The following is a 21,676-nucleotide window of genomic DNA, read 5'->3' as shown; positions in this document are numbered from 1 at the left end:
ACTTTTTTTTATAAAAAAGGAAGATCAAATTTAGCATTCCCCGTTGTTTTTACTTCTTCTTTTAATTGAATATTCAGTAACATATTGAGTATTAGAGGAAGCAGTTCTTCTTTCTCTGTGACCTTTGGAGTTTTGATGTGTGGCTGCAAATAAAGGTTATTTTATAAACTGGTTTAGAAAGCCACTATACCTCATTCTTCCTTAAATTGATCTTTATTTCTAGACAAATATATGTGGGTTTTTTTCCCCTCCCTGTAAACGTCATTAAGGAAAGTTTTATTTTTAGCATGAAAAGGCTCCCCAGATGTAATTGTTGAGCTGTTTTTGAAGATCTTTACATTTTATAGATAGTGAAAAATATCATCAGGCAAAGAATCAGGGAAGAGTCTTAGACTGTACATTAACCGTGTGCTACAAGCCCCACCTATGTGCACCGGTTTCCTGGAGAAACCAGCACTTGTATCTCCGAGTGACTGTGTAATGGTGCTACCAGCTTGTGTGTGCAGTTACGAGCACCGTCGTTCCCAATGCTGTTTCTCCTTGTTTCTACATTCTCCTGGTGAGTGGGAAACTGAAGAAGTTTATAAAGAGAATGAACAGATGGAACATCATAAGAATATTTAGGATTCAACCTACAGATGGAAACTTTACTTATGAATGTAGTGTATATATGCTACAGATATAGTTTTGTTACTGCATAGAAAGATGTTTCTGGCCAGTCTTTTTCAATCATAATCATGGATGATTAAGAAATGATATGCAACTGTGAAAATACTTTGAGGATTTAGAGAAAAAAATATGCCATGTAATAGGTTGGGAGAAATTACCAGATTGTGTACCCTCCGAAACCTTAAGGAATTAACCAGCTCACTCCGTGCTGCCAAATGAAAATGTCCAAGTGAGAGCCCCACAAAACTGGTCGTCTTCTGTAGTTTCTTATCTCTGTGAATGGTGTTACCATCCATACGTGTAAGTCAGAAACCTAGGAGTCATCCTTATTCATTCATTCTTCATCATGTCCTATATCTAGTCCATTATCATCATGCAGATTGACCTCCTAAATATGTTTTAACTCTGTTCTCGTTCTGCACCACCATTTTCCACCACCAGCGTTTTTCTTGAACTGATAGTTTCTTCATTTGTGTTCTTGTGTCCACTCCTGCCCCTATCTAATATATTTTTCATATTGAAGACATAGTGATTTAAAAACAATAGATCTTACTATGTCACCTCCATTCTTAAAACACTTCATTATCTTTCTATTGTTGTGAGAATGAAAACTCCTTGATGTGAAACCTATAAGGTCCTGCTCACTTCGGCTCGTCTTGATCTTCAGCCTCATATGCTGCAATCCCACTTCCTCTTTGTACTCCAGCCACACTAACTTTTCTATTTTCTCAACTTATCCCGATTCCTCCTGCCTCCTATTCTTTGCACATTCTGTTTCTTTTTCCTGGAATGCTACCCTACTGTCAATATCATTTTACCTAGGTAACTCCTACATATCCTTTATATTTTATCTCAAATGTCTCTTCTCTGATCACAACCTCCCCTGCCCTGATCCTGCGTAGATGAGAGAGTGCTTGAGTTATCTTAGGAACTCAAGTTCCACAACTGTCTTCTTCATCTATGGACATGTGGTACCCTCTGCCCACATCCACCTGACAAGTCCATACGGGAATGAGAGCCGCTCCATCCTTCTAACTCAACTCTGTTACCTCTGTTCCGGGTAGGGCTGACTGCTCCACACATGCACACCACTACTGAATCCTGAACATGCAACTTGCACTGCATTTATCCAATTGTATTGTAGTTTTGCATGTGTGTCTATCTGTCTGCTCGTCAGACTGTGATCTCAAGTTTAGGGATAATTTTATTCATTGCACAGCTGTACCTACCACATAAGGGCACTCAAAAACGTGTTTGTTGGATGACTGAAGACCTACTTCTGGTGATTAAGACATCCTCCAGAGTACATTCTCTAGCAATACGAGGAGCCATATCGGTAGGAGGAGTCGTATTTAAAGCTCCCTTTAAAGCTTTCTTTTCTGATGTTCTGAACCCTGAAATGTTATCAAGAATAGTTCAGGTGATTGAGAGTAATATTCATTCAGCTGACAACAACAAAGGACATGATGTAGATTTGAGTCTGCTACAAACTGCTGTAGATAAATAGTACACACTTGGGAGTGATACACTTACAGTATAGATTGGGAGGCTTTGATGAAATCGTGTATCTTCTTTTCTTTAGAGCAGAGGTGTCCAAACTTTTTTCAACGTTTTTCACCAAGGGCCATGTGCGGTAAAATACACAAACAGCCGGGCCACTCACTCGAGGTGAAGTACGTATTGCCTCACCTGGTTTATTTAAGTAAACTAAACATGTTTTTGGAATTTGCTGTGGGCCAATTAACAGTGGATCATGGGCCGCAGTTGGCCCGCGGGCCACAGTTTGGACACCCCTGCTTTAGAGTATAAGTAAACAGTTTTGGAATTGAATATATCTAATACAACTGTAGAACTTCAGAGTATATCGAATATGTATATATGTATACACGAACACACTCGCAGTTATTTGCTGATATGAACCATAATGATTTCCATTAGGAATTATTTTTATAAAGATAACATGTGGCTTTTTGTCTGATTTGGGATTTAAAGGTTCTCCTGCCTGAAAGAAGGGAGCTGATCTTCTCAGGGTCCTTTCTAATGATTTGATATGATGTGACTCTCTGGCATTGCAGACATTTGATACAAACTGTTCCTAATTTATGAATGACCTAAACTTACAGAATACCCCAGGCTGGTTCCCTGTCATAGCTCTGGGGGCCCTTGCCAGTGTTTCTCCCTGCCCAGCCCTCATGCTGTGATTACTGCTGCCTCCGCGCCTGCTGTCCCTTCTCCAACATCCTACTTCACCGTCGTCCGTTCTTCACCTTGAGGGGCTCAGGGCACTTCTATTACACTCTCTATAGTCTCATAATTTTATAGGCAGTTCTACTCCCATCTCTTGTCCCCCAGGAAAACTTTAGTCATCATATATTCTAATACCTGCATTTATACAAATAAATTTCAGGTCCGAAGATGTTAAACACGATATACCCTGTGTGACTAGAACTACTGGTTAGTCACACACAGATCTGGAACTCGAACCCACATCTCCTGATTTTTAGTCCTGGACTCTTACTACTCACTCACTCACTACTCATTCACACAGGTAGATGTTATGAGCGCCATGCTCAAAACTTAGAAATTATATGGGCCAGATCTGTTTTCTAAGTGTATATCTCATATCTGTTCAACTCATAGTTTTAAATTGGGAAAAGGGTTCTCCTGGTAGTTTACTGTGTGGATTTAATTGGTATGGCATTGTTAGTTTCAGAGTGTATTGCAAACATGTCAGAGGACCTTAAACCAAAGACGTGCTCAATAATTTTAAAGGAAGGGCAGTAATAGGTGTGCTGTTGGCACAACTGACCAGGCTGTACAAGGCCTGCTTGTGCGTTGTCTGAAGTCTTCTCTCTTATAACGTGAGTGGTTCCCGCATGAACTCTTGCGATCATTTCTGGTTATTACTCAAATGCACTTTCTCCTAAAGTGGAGTGACTCTAGACTAGGAAATTCTAGGTGTTTGATTTGATAAGAGAATTCCACTTGTTCTATTTAAAAAAAGAATATATAGGCCTCACGTTGAAAAGTAAGGTAAATCTTTTCTTTAGTTCCTGGGCCGCCTTTGAGGTGATCTTCAGATAATTTTGAGGAAGTTCATGTTGGTGAATCACTCACTACTGGGAATTGCGGTCAGCTTCACGTCAAGAAGTCAAGCAGCATTTCTCGTTTTGAGACTTGACTAGTCCCTAAGTAAATACATACCTGTTTCTTGAACCCTTCTCTCAAGGGGGTTCATTAAAACTTCTGTTTACGTGCTTAAGAAAGATTCAAAGCCTCGTTATTTTGTCAGTGTGGATACAGGTTAAGGAGTGGAGGCCCGACATTTTCTCATGAGGAACTCCCGTAATTCCTTACCTCGATTGCCTGGGGGGCAGTGTGAGAAGACCTGTGCATCCTGGTGAGAAGAACCACATGTTGGGAAGTCGGGGGAAGAGGACAAGTGTGTAGCCTGTCTCCTTCACCTCCACAGAGAGGTTGTGCCTCTGTATTAGTACTTCTCAATGGTGTGAGCTTGAGGGGACAATTTTGCCCTCCAGGGAACCGGGGACATTTCACAATGTCTGGAGACTGTTTTCTTGTTCCATCTGGGGGAAGGGATGCTACTGGCACCTAGTGGTAGAGGCCAGGGCTGCTGCTGGAGACCCTACCATCCATAGCAGGGCCCCCACTACAAAGGTTTATCCAGCCCGAAATGACAGCACTGCCCACACTGACAAACCTTGCTGAGTTGCCCATTGAATTTTTCAGTCAACCTGCTGAGGTGCTATTGTTAGCATGTGCCTTGGAATTTGGTAATGTTCTATGAGAAAAGAAAAATATTCTGCTATTTTTTAATACCCAAAAATATTCTGCATTTTTTAATACCCGAAAAATAGAGGGGTGCCATTTTAATCCAATTATACTTGAGCTATTTCTGGAGTCATTAGTTTGTTGCACTGTAAGTTATTTCACCCTCCTTTGCCTCATTAGAAATAGTACCTAACAGTTGTCCCCTGGTGTTTTACTGTAAGCCACTTCACCTGCTTAAGGAAGAACTACGTCATGGCGGAAGTTTTATAGCAACAGGTAGTTCAGTGATACTGTTCATAGGTCTCCTGTTCATAGGTCTCTCTTTATAGCCAAAAGGGTTTACCTAATGTCTAGTCCAAATGTCACTCAGCAAATGAACCCAAATGAATCCATTTACCTCAGTAGAATCTAGACTTTTGGGGGGAAAATAGTAACCATTTATAATTAATTGCTGTAGAATATTAAATCACTTACTTGGGTGTTCATCGTGACACCAGTTTAAAGGGCCACTGCCGTCCAATTTCACCTGCCACTCTTTATTGTCTTGGCCTTCTTTTTACAGCTGGATTAAATGTTGCATGATCAACTGTTTCTTAACAATGCACGATGTTACCTAAGGCTTCACAGAGAAACAGCCGTATGAATCTGGCTTGAACTGGGCCACAGTGGTTGTCGCACACACGCTTGGCTATACTTTTCTTGACTTGAACATATCCTGGCTGAATGGGTTTTCAGGTCACAAAGGAGCGTATTCATCTGCATCGCTGGATTTACAGGGACTTTTGCACGACAGACACATGGGCTGCCTGGGTTCCATGTCAGTCCTTTAGCCCTGAATGTGGCATTCGTTTTCTGAGGCAAAAATAAACAGAATTGTCTAAGCGACAAGCTGCTGTTGCATTTATCAGCGCCAAGCTTTGTGATCAGACAAGTGGCATTTACTGCCCGTGAACAAACAGAAGACATTCACGTGAGCAGGCGACATTCAAGTAGAAGACCAGAATATTCTCAGCCCTGCAGCTGGGTTTTAGATGAAGGTTTCGTCTTTTTTTTTTTTTTTTTTTTGCTTTCTTCTCTTTGTAATTTACTTCTAGTTTTTGTGCCTTTAGAAAGGCTTTTAAGCTTCCTTAGGAGAAGAATTTGGTTGTTGATAAATATGTGTCCATTTCTTCCTACATATCTGTCTCTTTATTAGCTTGTTTTAAGCCCAAACTAATATTGTAGTCTAGGTTTCTTTTGTAAGAGCAATTTTTTTGTTTCCAAATTTTACGGTCATTTAAATGTCATGAACAAAATTTAGACTTTTAAGGACATATATTTAAAAATGAATTTTTTTCCTGAAAAAGTGGCTATTTCATGCTTGTATTTCTATAGGTACATACACAAAGCATCCTGGTTTGCGATAGATTAATTTGGGGAAGCTACATTTATCTTTCCACTGAGGAGGCTCTGAAATACTGTTTTTGCATCTTGAGATGAATGTTGAGTTAATACGTTCTTTGGTCAGGGCTTCTCTATCAGCCTAGCATAGGACAAGTTGAGAAACCATCATGGAAGTCGAGTGAAAATACCTTCTCAGCCCACAAATGGAAAAACATAGCATCTGACAGACCCTCTTGTACAAGGCCATCTCTTGACCTGAAGTCTGCCTGTGACCGTCTGGTAAATACTGGAAAAAGCTGCTTCTGAAAGAGAAAATGTTTTGTGGTACTTGTCTAAGTTTTTTTCAGTTAATGTGGTCAGCCTGCCTGGGTGCTATTTTAAGCATTTGTACAAATTGACTAAGTGGAACATGAGAGAGGTGATGATCATCTTAGGGAATTGGAGGTCTCCAGCTGAGATGTGTGAAACATTGCGGAGACTTCACTTTGAGGGGCACCAAGAAACAAAGCACAGACTCTCTTCTTTTATTAGTGTAGTTCCAATCGAAGCCAGGTATATTATGACCACCTCCAGAAGGTGTGATCTGACCTGCTTAGCATTATTTATATTTATCTAATGGTCATCTAGGCCCTAAACGTTGCCTAACAGTCTCACAGTGTTTCTGAGGCGGGCTTGCCCTTCTGCTTTCCACCGTGAATTTTATACTTTCCCCCCATTTCTTTAGGCCTCAGACCACTCGCTCTTTTTACCCACCTCACTCTAAGCAGATCACTTCACTCACTTCGTCAAGGAAACAGAATCCATTTGCGGGGAGCTGCTTCAGCTTCCGGCCACTTGTCAGTCTCCAAATGTGCTTGTGTCCACATCTATCCATATCACTCCAGTGGAGGGCACAGCCTTTTTCCTGTCTTCCGGATTTCATTCCCCGTCTATCACCTCTCTCTGTCCCTCTTAGGTGGTTCTTTCTCATCAGCATTAAACCCAGCTCATTTTTTTCCCATAACAAGAAAAAAGCCTTTCCTCAACCCCATGCTTCAGGTTTTGTATGCAAAGCAGTCCATTCTCCACAAGGCAATGCTCAATGCAGTCTTTTTAAAAAGTAATTTTGTGTGAGTTTTTTGCTTTTACTTTAAATTGTATAATGTCAACTTAAGGAAAGAAACCATTGTAAATGTTTTTTCCATTACATTTTAAAAAATTCTTGCTAACACCACATGGCTCATAACGGGCAGAGCCAGAATTCTAATCTAACTCTGATTCTAGACTCTACTGAACACTCTCTGCTGGTTTTAACATGGAAGTCGCTAGTGATCTTGGCAACAGCAGATTTGGTGGAAGTGGGCAGGGATAGAAACCATATGGAGTTCACTTGAAGAGTGGGAGGTGTGAGGATAATCGCCCTGTCTCATTCACAACCAAAGTTCTAGAAAGAGCATAATACCTGATGTGTATGTAGCCAGCACTCAGAAAATGTTCCCTGTGTTGTTGTTGACCTCTCCATAACAGTTGACAGAGTTCATTCACCCATTCAATAAACATTTAATGAGTTCCTGCTGTGTTGCCAGGCAGAGTGATAGGTGCTGGGGATACAGACATGTATAAACAAACAAAATGCCAACCTTTATGAGGACATACTAATAGGATAAATAGGTGTAGTCTGTGACATGGCAATATGCTCCAGGGAAGAGTAAAGTCGAGAAGGAGAAAAGTAGTGTAGGGTAGGGATAGCAGTTACAGACAGGGAGAGTGGCCAGGGACGGCTTCCCTGAGACCTAAACTAGGGACCTGGAAGAGGGGAGGAACTGAGGCACACAGGTAATATGGGAGATGTAAGAGCCAGGCTGAGAGAATGCATCAGGCTTTCACACCCTGAGCAGGGAGCTACCCATTGTGTTCAGAAGCTGGTCACCAAACACCACGTAGTGTATGATTCCACTTACATGACATGTCCAAAATTGGCAAATCCACAGAGGCAGCCCTGTAGAAACACCTAGGGCCCAGAGGGTTGGGGGCGGGGGGTGACTGCTAATGGTACATGGTTTCTTTTGGGGGTGAGAAAATGTTCTAAAAGTGATTGGTGATGGTTACACAACTGTAAATATACTACAGGAAATTAAATTGTACATTTTTAAATAGGTGACTTGTATGGTATGTGAATTATATGTCAATAAAGCTGTAATTTTAAAAAGAAAAACAAAAAACAGTAAGGAGACCAGGGTGGCTAGAGTGGACAGGAGTGGATGGAGATGGGTCAGAGAGGTGACTCTGAAGCCAGAGTGTATAGGGCCTTACCGCCCCTTAAGAAACTTTGGCTTTTGCTGTGGGGAAAATGGCGTATTGGAGGTTTCCGAGCAGAGGAATCAAGTGACCTGATTGATGTTTGAATAGCATTGCCTTGGCTACTGTGTTGAGATAAAGCCTGAGGGGGCGGCGGGGTGAAAGCATAGTGACCAGTTAGGCTGTTGCAATGAAGCATTTTTTTTCTTCCCGGATTATCTGACCTACTCCCGTGACTTAAGTTGCCATCTAAGTGCCATACACTTTTTAACTCCACACCTCTTGTCTCTGCTTAGAAAGCTCAAATGGCCTCAAACTTAGTTTGCTTGTTCTGGTTGTATTTTGCTCTGTAACAAACCACCCTAAAACGTGGTGTCTTCAACAACAGTCATCTCTCTTGCCCACGAATCTGTAGTTTGGTCAGGATTTGTCAAGGATGACTTTTTGCTGTTTGTTGGGGGCTGGACGGTTCACTTCTAAGATGGCCGTGAGCCGTTTTTTAAAGATTGCACAGGAAACAGGCCCCTTCATCTCCATGGCTGCTCATGGCAGAAACCTGGGAGCCACCTTTGATACCTCTTTTTTTTTCCACATTCCTCGGCAACCTGTCCTCTACCCTGTCCAGTCAGTGCTCTTAGTTCTCTTTCTAAGTCATTCCCAATTCCTTCTAGTCCTGTCCTCTGCCATTGCCATGATCCTAGTGTAAGCCACCACCATCTGTCTCCATTACTGCAATGACCTTCCCACCGGCTTCTCTATTTGCTGTCTTTCACCTTCCAGCTGTCTTTGATCCTGCTTCCTGTGTAATCTTTAAAAATACAGATCCCTTTATGGCATGCTTTTGCTTACAAACCCTTAAAAAGCTTCTCAGTGCTCTTGAGCTAAAGACTAAAGTTCTTTCTATGGACTAAAAGGCTTTGCATCTTCTGGCCCTTGCCTACTGCAGATTCATTTTGGATCACTCTAGCGCCTGGTGCATCTGCTATGCTGGCATTGTTTCAGTTCCTCCAAAGCTCTGTTCTCTTTCCTGTCTCAGGGTTTTCACTTTCACACTTGCTATGCTCTGTCTCCCACACGCCACTCTATTCATTTTGTTTGAATGTAATTTTCTCAGGGAAACCTGGGTTTGAATAGCCTGTTAAGTAGTTCAGTGATACTTCACATTTGCTTTAGCGCCCATATTACACTGGTAATTGCTCATGCTATCTTTGGATTTCTTCCTCGCTAGACTTTTAAGTTCCCTGAGATCAAACAATTGGTCTTGAATCCCCAGTGCCTAGCCAGTGCCTGACACATAACACTCAATGCATGCTTGTAAATACTATGCATGCATACACATATGTGTAAAGATCCATATGTCTATACACACACATGCACATCGATTTGTGAGTATATGTGTAGAAAGGTTTTTTAAAATGTTTCACACTTGAGTAAGATTTGTCAGTGGTATGTTTAGAAATTAATGGTATTTCTATTTGAGAGTATGTATATGTGTTTAGCATGAATTCTATTCTATTCTATTCTATTCTAGCCTATCCTATCCTACCCTACCCTACCCTGTACCCACTGTTGTTCAAAATGTACGACATCGACACTAACCTGGTTCAGCGTGTTGTGTTCCCTCTTTTGTACCTTGTCCTCTGACCAGATACTGTCCATCCATCCCATTCAAGGTAAAGAAACTGCTGCAATGAAAGCTGACCTCCTGAGGGCCAGAAACATGAAAAGGTACATTAACCAACTGACGGTGGCAAAGAAGCAGTGCGAGAAGAGAATCAGAATCCTGGGAGGCCCTGCCTACGACCAGCAAGAGGACGGGGCCTTGGATGAGGGGGAAGGGCCTCCAAGCCAGAAGGTAGAACTTTGTAGTTTCTTGGTTTGACCATTTCATGTTTGTGATGAACACGCATGGAATCACATATACAGTCTTTTAATTTTTTAGGTATGTATCTTAAGACATATGTTACAGAGAACATAGACTCATACGTTTGCTTTTCTGAGTGAAAGAACCGTAGTATTTGGTGTCCTTGACTTCTGAGAATGGTAGTAGGTGTGATGCATAGGCATGAAGGGTGTGTATGCGTGTGTGCATGTGCCTGTGTGTATTTTCCCAGGCCTCTTTTGCCTTCCCAGCATCCTACAGGAGCATATTTATATGTGCAAGAGCCCAATCATATTACTCACTATCACTGGGATAGAAATAACCGTCTACGAAGTAGAAGTTATCTTACAAGCTATTGTATCTTAGCTCTCCCACATGTTTACTAAATATATACTCAATGTCCCTATTTTATAGGTGAAGAAACAGAGTTGGTTTAAGTAAATTACCTCAGGCCACACAGATAGGAAGAGGCAGAAGTAGATAAAAACCCAGATCTAGTTGATTGACGAATCTGAGTGCTTTCTTATTAAACCATAACATACCAGTAACTGTTTTTGTACAACAAACGTTTGTGCCTTCTAATACCGAGTCCTTAATCCTTGGAGCTTAGGACAGTGTCCTGGCTCTACCTCGTACCTGCCCTTATTGTCAAGGACCAAGCTTGTCTTCCCAGACTGAAAACATGCTAGGACTGATGGAAACAGCCACACCCTGAGGAGCTTGGCTGGACTACATGAGATTAGGACTTTAAGGTAAACTTCAAACTCCTCTTTTGTAGGGTGGCACTTAGCCACAAAGAACCAACGTCAGTATAATTTAATTCTGGCTACCGCCTCTAACCTCACTTACTCTGATTTTTAGTCTCTTGATCTTTTCCATTCAGCTCTTGGTTTGAGTTCAGATGCTCATCTGTGACTTTCTCCTTCCTCTCTCTTCCAATGATGAACTTTGACCTGGCTTCTGGCCCAGTCTGCATCACAGCCTCTTCAGGAAAGTTTAGGTTCCATCTTGGACCAACTCTTCTGCAGCATCTTGCGCGAGTGGCACAAATATAGCCCTGAGTAGCGCTTGTTTTATAGAGGTGTCCACTAACCACTGAAGTTCTGTTTATTTTGCTGTTAGCAAATACACCTTTCTGTGATTTTGGCTTTGTGGTCCGAAGTGAAAACTTCACCTTTTGGTGAGCATTGGAGAGAGAGTGGATTTGGCAGACTGGATATTGTCCTTTTCCTCCTTCAGCCGCTGGCCTCTTAAATAAATTTCTAGCCACATTTATCATAGATGAGGTCATCTTCTTGTGTTCTGTTCATTCATTCATTCATTCAAAAGACATTCATTGAGGGTCTGCAATCTTTCAGTTACAGTGTACGGTACAAGGATACAAAATGAATAAGATAGAGTCCCTGCTCTTAAAGAGTCCCGTGTAATTATAAAATGAAAAGGTAAGGGACCCAGTAGAGCTGGGGGATACCCAGCTAAGAGAAGCACCTGATGGCTGCCACCCAGTCAAAAGGTGATGTGACTTAGATGTCACGGTGGAGGCAAACCCTGAGAACGATGAGGGAAGTTCATTTTAGAAGATTCGAATGTGATTTCAGTGCAGGTTATCTGGAAGTACCTACTGTGTTTAGACTTAATCTGCTTCTAGCTCCATTTTGACTTGTTCCTCCAGATATTTATGAAAGGAGAAACCCATTTCTGTTGCAACAGTTTATCCTCAGAGTAAAATCATTTCCTCTAGTCTTTGGAGTGGAAGGCTCAGAGAGTATTATAGAATTCTAATATTTATGTTGTTTGCTGTTCTAAAGGTAAGACCTTGGTTAGTTTGGGGCCATTCTGATATTTTTATAAACAGGTAGAGCAGTTTTGTTATAGCCTAATCATATGTGATCTAGATGAATCGCCACTAACTTTATTTCAGAATGTAGCCTTCAAAATTCGATGAATCCTCCAGTTAAGAGTGAATAAATAAAAGGCAAGGCTTAATTATATGTTGTCTGTAAGAAACTAAATATAAAGGCACAGATAAGTTGAAAGTAAAAGAAGGGGAAAAGGCATGCTATGTGAACACTAAACGTAGGAAATCTAAAGTTAACATCAGACAAAATAGACTTCCGAACAAGGAATTTAACCAGAAGAAAAATAAAGTCTAAAATCAGTGATCTTTACTTTAAGATACTACAAATTAAAACTGAAACAACTAGAAAGAAGGTAGTAATATAACAACAGAAATCAGTGAAATAGAGAACAAAAAAATCATGAAACCAAAAAGTAACAGTTCTTTGAGAAGATCAATCATATTTATATACTCTAGTTAGACTGACCAAGAGAAAAAGAGAGAAGACACAAATTACTAATATTAGGAAGGAGAGAGAGACATCCTTATAGATTCTACACGCTTTAAAAGGATAACAAAGGAATATTATGAACAACTTTAAGCCAATAAATTTTACAATTTAAATGAAAGAGAGGAATTCCTTTGAAAATACAAATTACCAAAACTGACTCAAAAAGAAATAGATAATCTAATTATCCTTGATGTATTAAAGAAAATGAATTCATAATTTAAGACCTTCCCAAAAAGAAAACTTCAGTCTCACATCATTTCACTAGTGAATTCTATTAAACGTTTTAAGGCAAAGATAATACCTATCTTAACTACACTCTTTCAATACTGGAGGAAAAGGGAACTCTTCATAGGATGCTAGGGTAACTCTGATACCAAACCAGAGAAAAACATTACAAGAAAAGAAAACTACTGAGCAGTATCCATCATGACCCTAAGCAGAAAAATCCTTAACAAAATATTAGCAAATCAAATCCAGCAATTTATAAATAGAAAAATTACTCCAAAATATGTTCTCTTGTCAGGGGCTCCTCAGTATAAACATCGTGTACGTCATTTATCTGCAATTCTGTTGTTAAGGCTTGATGAAATAGTTATTTTTTAAAAAACAGCTTTATGAAGGTATAAAGACATACAATTCACTGCATGTATTTAGAGTGTATACAAATAAGTTTTGACATATGTACATACTCATGAAACCGTCATCACCATCAAGGTAGTAAATCTATCCATCACCCATAAAAGTTTTTTTGTGCCCTTTGTAATCTCTCAACCCCACTCAAGACCTACTAATCTAATACTTTTGTCCATGTTTATTCATCTAGAAAGTGAACTCTTTAAACTACCCTGATTTTTGGCGCCTGTCATTGTTTTACCTTCTTAGCTAAAATCCTGGTTCATGCTTTTGCTGATTAGTTTGTGTTGTTTGTTGTGATTCACAACAGCTGTTAGAAGTCTCAAAGCAACCTGTAAAGTAGGTGGTACTATCCCCATCCTACAGGTGAAGACACCAATGCTCAGAGTGATGGAGTAACATAGAGCTCGCAGGTCTAGAATGTAGTAGAACCAGGATCAAACCTAGGTGTATCTGTTTCCAAATAGTGTAGGTATTACACGGTGAAATGCTCATGCCAGCTTCAAGAGAAGAAAAAAACAAATGGAGTAGGGAATTTGGTTAATTCACCAGCCAAGATACGAGATATAACAGATGTTTCATTATACTTGAGATATATTAACTATCATTTATTTGTATATATTTGCACTTTTGGGGCTGAACATAGAGTATTTATAAGGCACAATAAACGAGTCTAACAATAGCTAATATTTTAGAAGATGTTTTGAACTTAATTTTGCAAATACGTGAATCTGTATCTAACTTGGAATTCATTTGATCTGAATAAAATTATATTGGGAAGACTTTTCTTAGAATTTGTTGAATGTCCTGTCCTTCCGGCTCTGCTCCTCCCTATATTACAAATCAGTAGCTTTCTGAATGATCTGTCATTTCTAACCAGAGTTGGTATGAGTTCCATCAAACCTCTTCGGAACGTGTACAGTTAGGATTTGTATTTCAAAATGCTTCACCGGTATGGTTTCCATAAAGTAAAGATAAAGGCTACAATCTCCCAAAGTTAGTAAACTAACTAACTACTAATGGTCTGAGATATTTATGGAAACTAATTATTAATGGTCTATAGCGACAGATGGCCTTCTTCTTTAATTAGTTACCAGAAGTTAGAGAAACATGCCTGCCCCTTTCTGCCCACAGAACAGGTTGAGGGCTTTCTGTCAGGGGCAGAAGAGTTGAATGTGTGTTGACCATATGGTTGACCATATGAATGAACCATTGGTCTTAGAAAATTCTTACTGACAACATTTCTGAATTTCCAACTGCCACAATATTAGGAATCTTAAAATACAAGTTTTTTAAAATAACATTTGAGTTTTACTTAGATGTCAGTTTTTTTCTTTAATTAAGAACCAAGGACATGGGACTTAAATTCTTTCTAAATTAATTTGAGGCATTTCTCCTAATTAATTGAGTTATGAATTATTATTATGCAGGTCATCTGCTTTCTCACTTTACGGAAGTCCATGTTCAAGATTGTTCCCACTGTGTCTTCATATTGTGGTTTCTCTTCTGTAAGCATTTAGAATAATAAAGGGGTAATGTAGGTATATCCATACAATGGAATTTTATGGCTCAATTAAAATGATGCTTACGAAATATTTTTTTAATGAATGTGATACTCTAAACAAAAGGTCAAGATATGAAATCAGTCGTAGATTTCCTCAGCTACATGAAAATAGGATAGAAAACAAAATGCCAAATTATTACACTTCAGATTCCTGGTCTTTAATACATTTCTCTTCAGTTATTCTATTACTGGCACCTATTGGTTTTAGCAGACATCCCATGGGGTAGGGATTTTTGTCTGTTTCATTTCCTAGAAATGTGCCTGATACAGAGATTATGACAAATAAATGAGTGAATGATTAATAGAAAATTGGTATTTGTTGAATACTGGTATGTGCATTTTGAATATTCAGTACATTTTTTCCATTTAAAATTTAGGAGCATGAGAGAAGTTCTGTATTACATTGACTGTGACCTTAAAAAATGAGACATCCCCCCTGCCCCGAATGCAGATATTAATCCATTGGAAGTTAAAGCAAACTGATATTTAAAATTTTATTTTTAAAAAACTCTTTTTAAATTCCCTTAATAGATTCTTCAATTTGAAGATATCTTGGCCAATAGTTTCTACCGAGAGCACTTTCGAATGTACATGGAAAGGATGGACAAGAGGACTCTGATTAGTTTTTGGGAGTCTGTGGAGTATTTAAAGAATGCTAACAAGGTAGTAGTATATTTAGGCTCAAAGGAATATTAACCATTAGCTGATGACAACTTGCATGTTAGACAGTGTGTCTGTTTCTCAATGAAGCTGTAAGATAAAAATACTTTAAAAGAATATTTTAAACCAAATATAATATTGGCATCATGTTCTAGCCCATAATGGTAAATAAAATTAGATTTTATTTTTACAAAAGGTGCTTTTGAATGTATAGTCAAAGGAGAAAAGGATTTATAAATGTATCAACATACTGAATTGAGTTTCAGGAGGTTCCCTTTTAACACATTATAAAAGGGCATATACATACATTGCTGTTATAATAAATTTCGTCTTGTCATCTACAACTCAATCTCATAACCTTATTTTTACTATCATAATGTGCATATCTCGCATGACTGTTCTCCTTTCATTTAAAATATGATTGAGTTAAGGAACACAGTAAAAAGTTTCGGGTACAGATGCCTCTTACAATGAAAAACCCAACAAGCACTGTGTTCTATACCTGGCACGTGCTCAATATACATTTAAGAATTAAATTAAAGAATGTGAGATATATTTGCTTGTACATGTCTATAGATATGTAGATACTAATAGTATGTAGATACTACTATACATATAGATATGTATAATAGTATGTATAACATATAATACATATGTTTTGTGAGGCTTATTAAAATAAGCACAAAGAGCCCTGTGTACATAGAACTGTTCATTTGTACTATATGAGTGTTGCTATTCATTTGTACTATATGATGCCAACTTTCGTTAACTGTTCAACATATAGTGTTCATTTTAAGAAACCAGTTATTTTTTCAGGGTCTGACACTCCTTCTTTGGCCCAGAATGTGCACACAAAGCCAAAGCCCCACATTGGTGTACCGTTGTACATTTTCAGCGTTTTCCTTCCAGGTTTAAAATACAGAGAATTCAGAAGAAAATAATTCGCAGAGACGATATTTCTTAACCTATATCTTCCTGTCTTTTCAGAATGAAATTCCACAATTAGTGGGTGAAATTTACCAGAATTTCTTTGTGGAAAGCAAAGAAATATCTGTGGAAAAATCACTTTACAAAGAAATCCAGCAATGTCTTGTAGGAAATAAAGGTATTGAAGTGTTCTGCAAAATCCAGGGAGATATTTATGAGATCCTAAAGGACAGATATTACCCTTCATTTATTGTCAGTGATCTGTATGAGAAATTGATAATAAAAGAGGAAGAAAAACATGCCTCACAGTTGATTTCTAACAAGGATGAAGTGGTGAGTCCCATTCAACTTTCTGCTCCCTCTTTAGTGGATAAGCTTTGAATATGATGAGGTGGGTGCATATTGCATAATCCAAATTTGGTGTGCACCTTCATCTTTTAATATACAGGACTTTAGGTAGTATTTTAAGTTGAATTACTGTGTTACTTCTGTCCTTACCCACTTCTTTCTTTGTGCTTCTGACCAATGGCTTACCACTTCCCAGCATTGAGTCAGAGACCTCTCTGCCTTCTGTCTGCCTGAGACACACCCCGAGTTTGAGTCCTGAAAAGTGAGGGCAGAAAATCTGTGGCGTGGGACATTTGTGGCTTAGGCCAGTAAAAGCATCAGTAGAACTATCCAGTCCAGCCTGAAAACAGACAAAGGATGGGGAAAAAATGAGAGGAAGAGAATGTGGGAGGAGTTACAAGAAATATTTTAGAGTTTAAGAAAATCAGATGAAATTAAGATGTTCTGAAAGAAACCTTCCTCAGCCATACCTTAAATCTAATTTTCTTAGAGTGTACTAGATCATTTCGGGCAGCCCCAGTTGCCATCTCTCATTTACTGTTAATGACTTACATGAGTTTTAAGATTTGTGAAGGTACAAAGAAAAAGTGTTTTAGAGTCATCTTACATAGAAAGATCATACTTTATCTTGGATTCTTTCTGCCCAGTTCACTGTGTCTCAAGCCCTGAGGATCAAGTTTTTGCTCTTGGTGGTATTAGAAGCCGATGTCTCTGAAGTGTTGTTGAATTCAATCATTCATACTTTTTTTTTTTTAAGTTTTATTACTCGGTTCTTTACATTTTCGGTGTACCAAACCACTACACTGATTGGTCCAAAGCTCATTACTTACTGCATTTTATTTTTAAGACAGGCCAGCTTGTTTCAACTGTTCTCTCTCTATCTCAAAAATTAAAATGGCTAAATGCAAATGCTGTAAAAGAGGTTATTCAAATTAATAAAAACATTCATTTCCAACAGATAAATTGAATAAGGACTTGAACTGATACTTAATATAAAAGGTACTAGTAAACAAACATAAAAAAAAAGTCCACCTTCACCTAGGATTCAAAGAAGGGTAAAATGTATTACTGACCTTTTGAAAGTATCTATTTTTTGTTCCAATAATCTCAGTTCTAGAAATTTATCCTAAGAAAATAGCTAAATTGTAGAAAAACAGGTTATACACAATGGAGTTTGTTTTAGTACATCTGGGATAGCAAAAAAGCAAAATTAATCCACAGCAGGAACAGCGATAGGAATATGCCTCAGTAAATTATCAGTTCATAAAGTACTGTGCAGCCATGAAATTATAATTTTGAAGACCATTAGTACCCTCAAAATATGCAGTATTGTAACATGAAAAAGGCAGAATACCCACTCGAGTGTATACAGATGTAGAATTATGTCATAATACATGTACATATTTACAAGGACTAGAAAGAACATACGAAAATGAAAACAGCTTGATTTTCTGTGATTATGATAGTTTATATTTTTTTCTTTGGAAAACAAATTAATTTACTTTTTGTTACAATGAATAAAAGTTAGAAGAAAAAACTTGGGAAGAAAGTTAAGGGGCAAACAAACCAGAAGATAGTCCTCAGCAGTTCTTTTCAGTGTCCTGCTGTTGTTGCTGCTCATGAAGCTAATTAATATGCCCTTGGGTAATCTCTCCAGATTTTTCCAAGTTAAATAGTTCTTTGTGAATTTTAAGTCACTTTCAAATGCTAACCGTTTTACTAGTAAAATAATCTACCTAATGATTTATAAAATACACCTTCAAGGGAAGGATCGAGCAAAGTGTTTACTGAAAGCTCTTTTACTGGTAGGAATTTGGAAATTTTATTTTAAGGAGACTTGAATGAGTTTTTCATGATATTCTTAGACCAAAAGGAAGCCAAGTCTCAGTGTCTTTCCCAAAGATCAGGCACACAACATTCGGGTTGAGTTGGGAAGATAACTCAGTTGTCTTCCCTTGTTCCATGCAAATTCCCTTGGGTGTACCATTTGGGAAATAATGGTATGGAATTTTTTTCTCCTTTTTTCGGAGAAAAATTCATATGGAATCTCAAGGGAGACTGAGATTCTTTTTTCACTGTAGTTCAGAATACCAGTTACTTTGGTTTCAAATACTTTAATTTTTTTCACTTTATTGAGAAAAAGCAGTCTGCTTCTAGACAGAAGTAGATTCTTTCCTGGTAGAACCTAGTACTTTGGACAGCGCATTATAGTGATATAGAGTTTATATAATTGATAATAATTACTGAGTAGTCCAACTTTATAAGATACGATGGTTATGTGACTTTTTCCCCCAGAACCCGGGAGGTGAGGCTGGTGAGGAATCCGTGGATGACGGCACCAATCAGATCAATGAACAAGCCAGTTACGCTGTTAACAAACTACGAGAACTAAATGAGAAACTTGAATATAAAAGGCAAGCTCTAAATTCTATTCAAAATGCACCAAAACCTGACAAGAAGGTAACTCTTTTGCTTTCAAGGTTGTCTTTGAAAGTGTCATTTTTAAAATTTGATAAATAGCAATTTTAGTTTATGTTGAGAAGTGTCACAACTTCTTTAAAAAGAATGTTACTGTAAGTTCTATTGTTATTTTTTTTGCTTCTAGTAAGAATTAGAAAAGTACTTGTTTTTAATCTTTCTTGATTTGGGGTTCTTACCCAATTATTAACTGGGTATCTCTGTTCTTTTGTCTGGCTTGCCTATGGTACCTTTGGGGAAGAGGGTACCGTACCAAGGTCATTTCTGCAAGTGAACTACTCAAGGACAATCTTAATACATTTTTTTTCTTACAAATGCTGCACGTACAGTTTAGAAAACCTCACAGAATAATGCAAGAAATAAATTATTTTGCTAAAAATGAACAGAATCTGTAAGTTTCAAAACGTTCATGGCACCTCAGTAATTGGCATTTATCAACCCCAAGCAGTGGTGTGGCCTTTGGCTTTGCGTTCATGCCTCTTTGGAGTCCAACAAGCAGGTTTCTGTAATAGAGTTAGGGCCGATGCTCACTGGCCTGCCAAATTGATCTCCTCTGGCACTTCTGAATGTGTGGTCAGAAATGTACGTGATGAGTAAGCGAATGAAGCTGTGCTGGTTCCTGTGAGGAATCAGTGACACATAGAGTCAGTCTACCACCTGCTCTGAAGGAGCAAACATACTGATTGATTATGGACCCGAAACATACTCCCATGAAAATGAAGCAAATCGTCACAGCCTTTACTGATGATAAAATGCAGGACGATGGCCTAGGCAGGGAGGTTTCCTGCAGGTTTTCTGGGGAAGGAAGGGGTCCTCGTAGACGGCGTGTTCAGGACAGTTTGGGGTGAAGCTCCTGTTCTCCCACTACAGTTACATAACCCTATAGGTTTTCTCAGAAAAGAGATCCAAGGAGACGGTAAGCATAGCATTTTAAAAAGGATTTATTTTTAAAAATTATGGTAAAACAAAAATAACATAAAATTTAACCATTTTAAGTGTATATTTTAGTGTCAAGTACATTCACGTGGTTATGCAACCATCACCACCCTCTATCTTCAGAACGCGCTTCATCTTACAAAACTAAAACTCTGTTCCTATTAAACACCAACTCCCTATTCCCCCCTCTCCACCCCCTGGCCACCACCATTCTACTTTCTGTCTCTTAGGAGTTTAACTATTTTAAATAGCTCATGAAAATGGAATCGTACAGTATTCTTCCTTTCCTGACTTGCTTAGTTCACTTTGCATAATATCTTCAAGGTTCATCCATATTGTACCATGTATCAGAATTTCCTTCCTTTTAAAGGCTGAGTTAATATGCTATTGCATGTTTATACAACATTTTGTTTATCCATGCTTCCATCGCTGGGCACTTGGTTTGCTTCTACTCTTTGGCTATTGTGAATAATGTTGCCATGAACATGGGTGTACAAATGTCTCTTTGAGATCCTGCTTTCAATTCTTTTTTTTTTCCCCCTATTTTTCTTGAGCCCTAGAGGCCTAGACAGGGAACCTGCTTTCAATTATTTATGCTGTGTACCCAAAACTGGAATTGCCGGGTCATATGTTAATTCTGTTTTTAATTTTTTGAGGAATCTCTGTACTGTTTTCCACAGTGGCTGCATCATTTTGCCTCATTACCAGCAGTACATATAGTTTCTCTGTATCCTCACCAGTACTTTTTTTTCTGTTTTTTTGATTGATTGATTGATTGATTGATTGTAGACATCCTAATGGGTGTGAGGTGATATCTGATTGTCGTTTTGATTTGCATTTCCCTAATGATTAGTGATGCTGAATATCTTTTTATGTGCTTTTTTTCTATTTATAGTTTATATATCTTCTTTAGAGAAATGTCTGTTCAAGTCCTTTGCTCATTTTTTTTTTTTTGAAGATTTTATTGGGGAAGGGGAACAGGACTTTATTGTGCAATAGTGTGTTTTTCCCAGGTCTCATCAGCTCCAAATCAAGTTGTTGTCCTTTCGATCTTAGTTGTGGAGGGCGCAGCTCAGCTCCAAGACCAGTAGCCATTTCAATCTAGTTGCGGGAGGCGCAGCGCACCATCCCTTGTGGGAGTCGAAATGGCAACCTTGTTGAGAGCATGCGCTCTAACCAGCTGAGCCATCTCACCGCCTGGGAGCTCAGCAGCAGCTCAGCGGCAGGTCATTGTCTTCAATCTAATTGTGGAGGGCGCAGCTCACTGGCCTATGTGGGAATCGAACCGGCAACCCTGTTGCTCAGAGCTCACGCTCTAACCAACTGAGCTATCCAGCTGCCCCCCTTTGCCCATTTTTGAATCAGTTGGTTTTTTTGTTGTTAAGTTTTAGGAGTTCTCTGTATATTCTAGATATTAATCTTTTATTAAATAAGTGATTTGCAGATATCTTTTTCCATTCTGTTGCCTTTTTACTGTGTTGACAGTATTCTTTGCTCAAAAGTCTAAAATTTGTGTGAAGTCTTAATTTGCCTATATTTTTTTTTGTTGCCTGTGCCTTTGGTGTCATAGCCAAAAACTGGCAATGGCCAGTTCAATGTTATGAAGCTTTTCTCCATGTTGTCTTCTAAGAATTTTGTAGTTTTAGCTCTTATGTTTAGGTCCTTGATTCATTTTGAGTTAATTATTATATATGGTGTTAGGTTAGGGTCTAACTTAAGTGTCTTGCATGTGGATATCCCATTTTCTCAACATCGTTTGACCATTTAGGTGAAGGCTTA

General features: G+C 38.6%; 1 protein-coding gene across 3 annotated transcripts in view; it reads left to right on the top strand.

The window, feature by feature from the left end:
• Positions 1 to 21,676, top strand: part of SNX25 (sorting nexin 25) — a 100,138-nt gene that overhangs the window by 56,567 nt on the left and 21,895 nt on the right. Inside the window, exons 7-10 of one of the 3 annotated variants that reach the window (XM_033104604.1) lie at positions 9,795 to 9,976; positions 15,080 to 15,214; positions 16,196 to 16,468; positions 18,779 to 18,943. In XM_033104604.1, the coding sequence (XP_032960495.1) occupies positions 9,795 to 9,976; positions 15,080 to 15,214; positions 16,196 to 16,468; positions 18,779 to 18,943 (755 nt within the window). The remainder of the gene's footprint in view (positions 1 to 9,794; positions 9,977 to 15,079; positions 15,215 to 16,195; positions 16,469 to 18,778; positions 18,944 to 21,676) is intronic. The other 2 variants (XM_033104605.1, XM_033104606.1) reach the window with 2 other exon arrangements.

This window comes from Rhinolophus ferrumequinum, chromosome 4 (assembly GCF_004115265.2).
Source record: "Rhinolophus ferrumequinum isolate MPI-CBG mRhiFer1 chromosome 4, mRhiFer1_v1.p, whole genome shotgun sequence".
Classification (NCBI taxonomy): Eukaryota; Metazoa; Chordata; class Mammalia; order Chiroptera; family Rhinolophidae; genus Rhinolophus; species Rhinolophus ferrumequinum.
The sequence above is the reverse complement of the archived record's forward strand: the minus strand, read 5'-3'. Positions and strand labels throughout refer to the sequence as shown.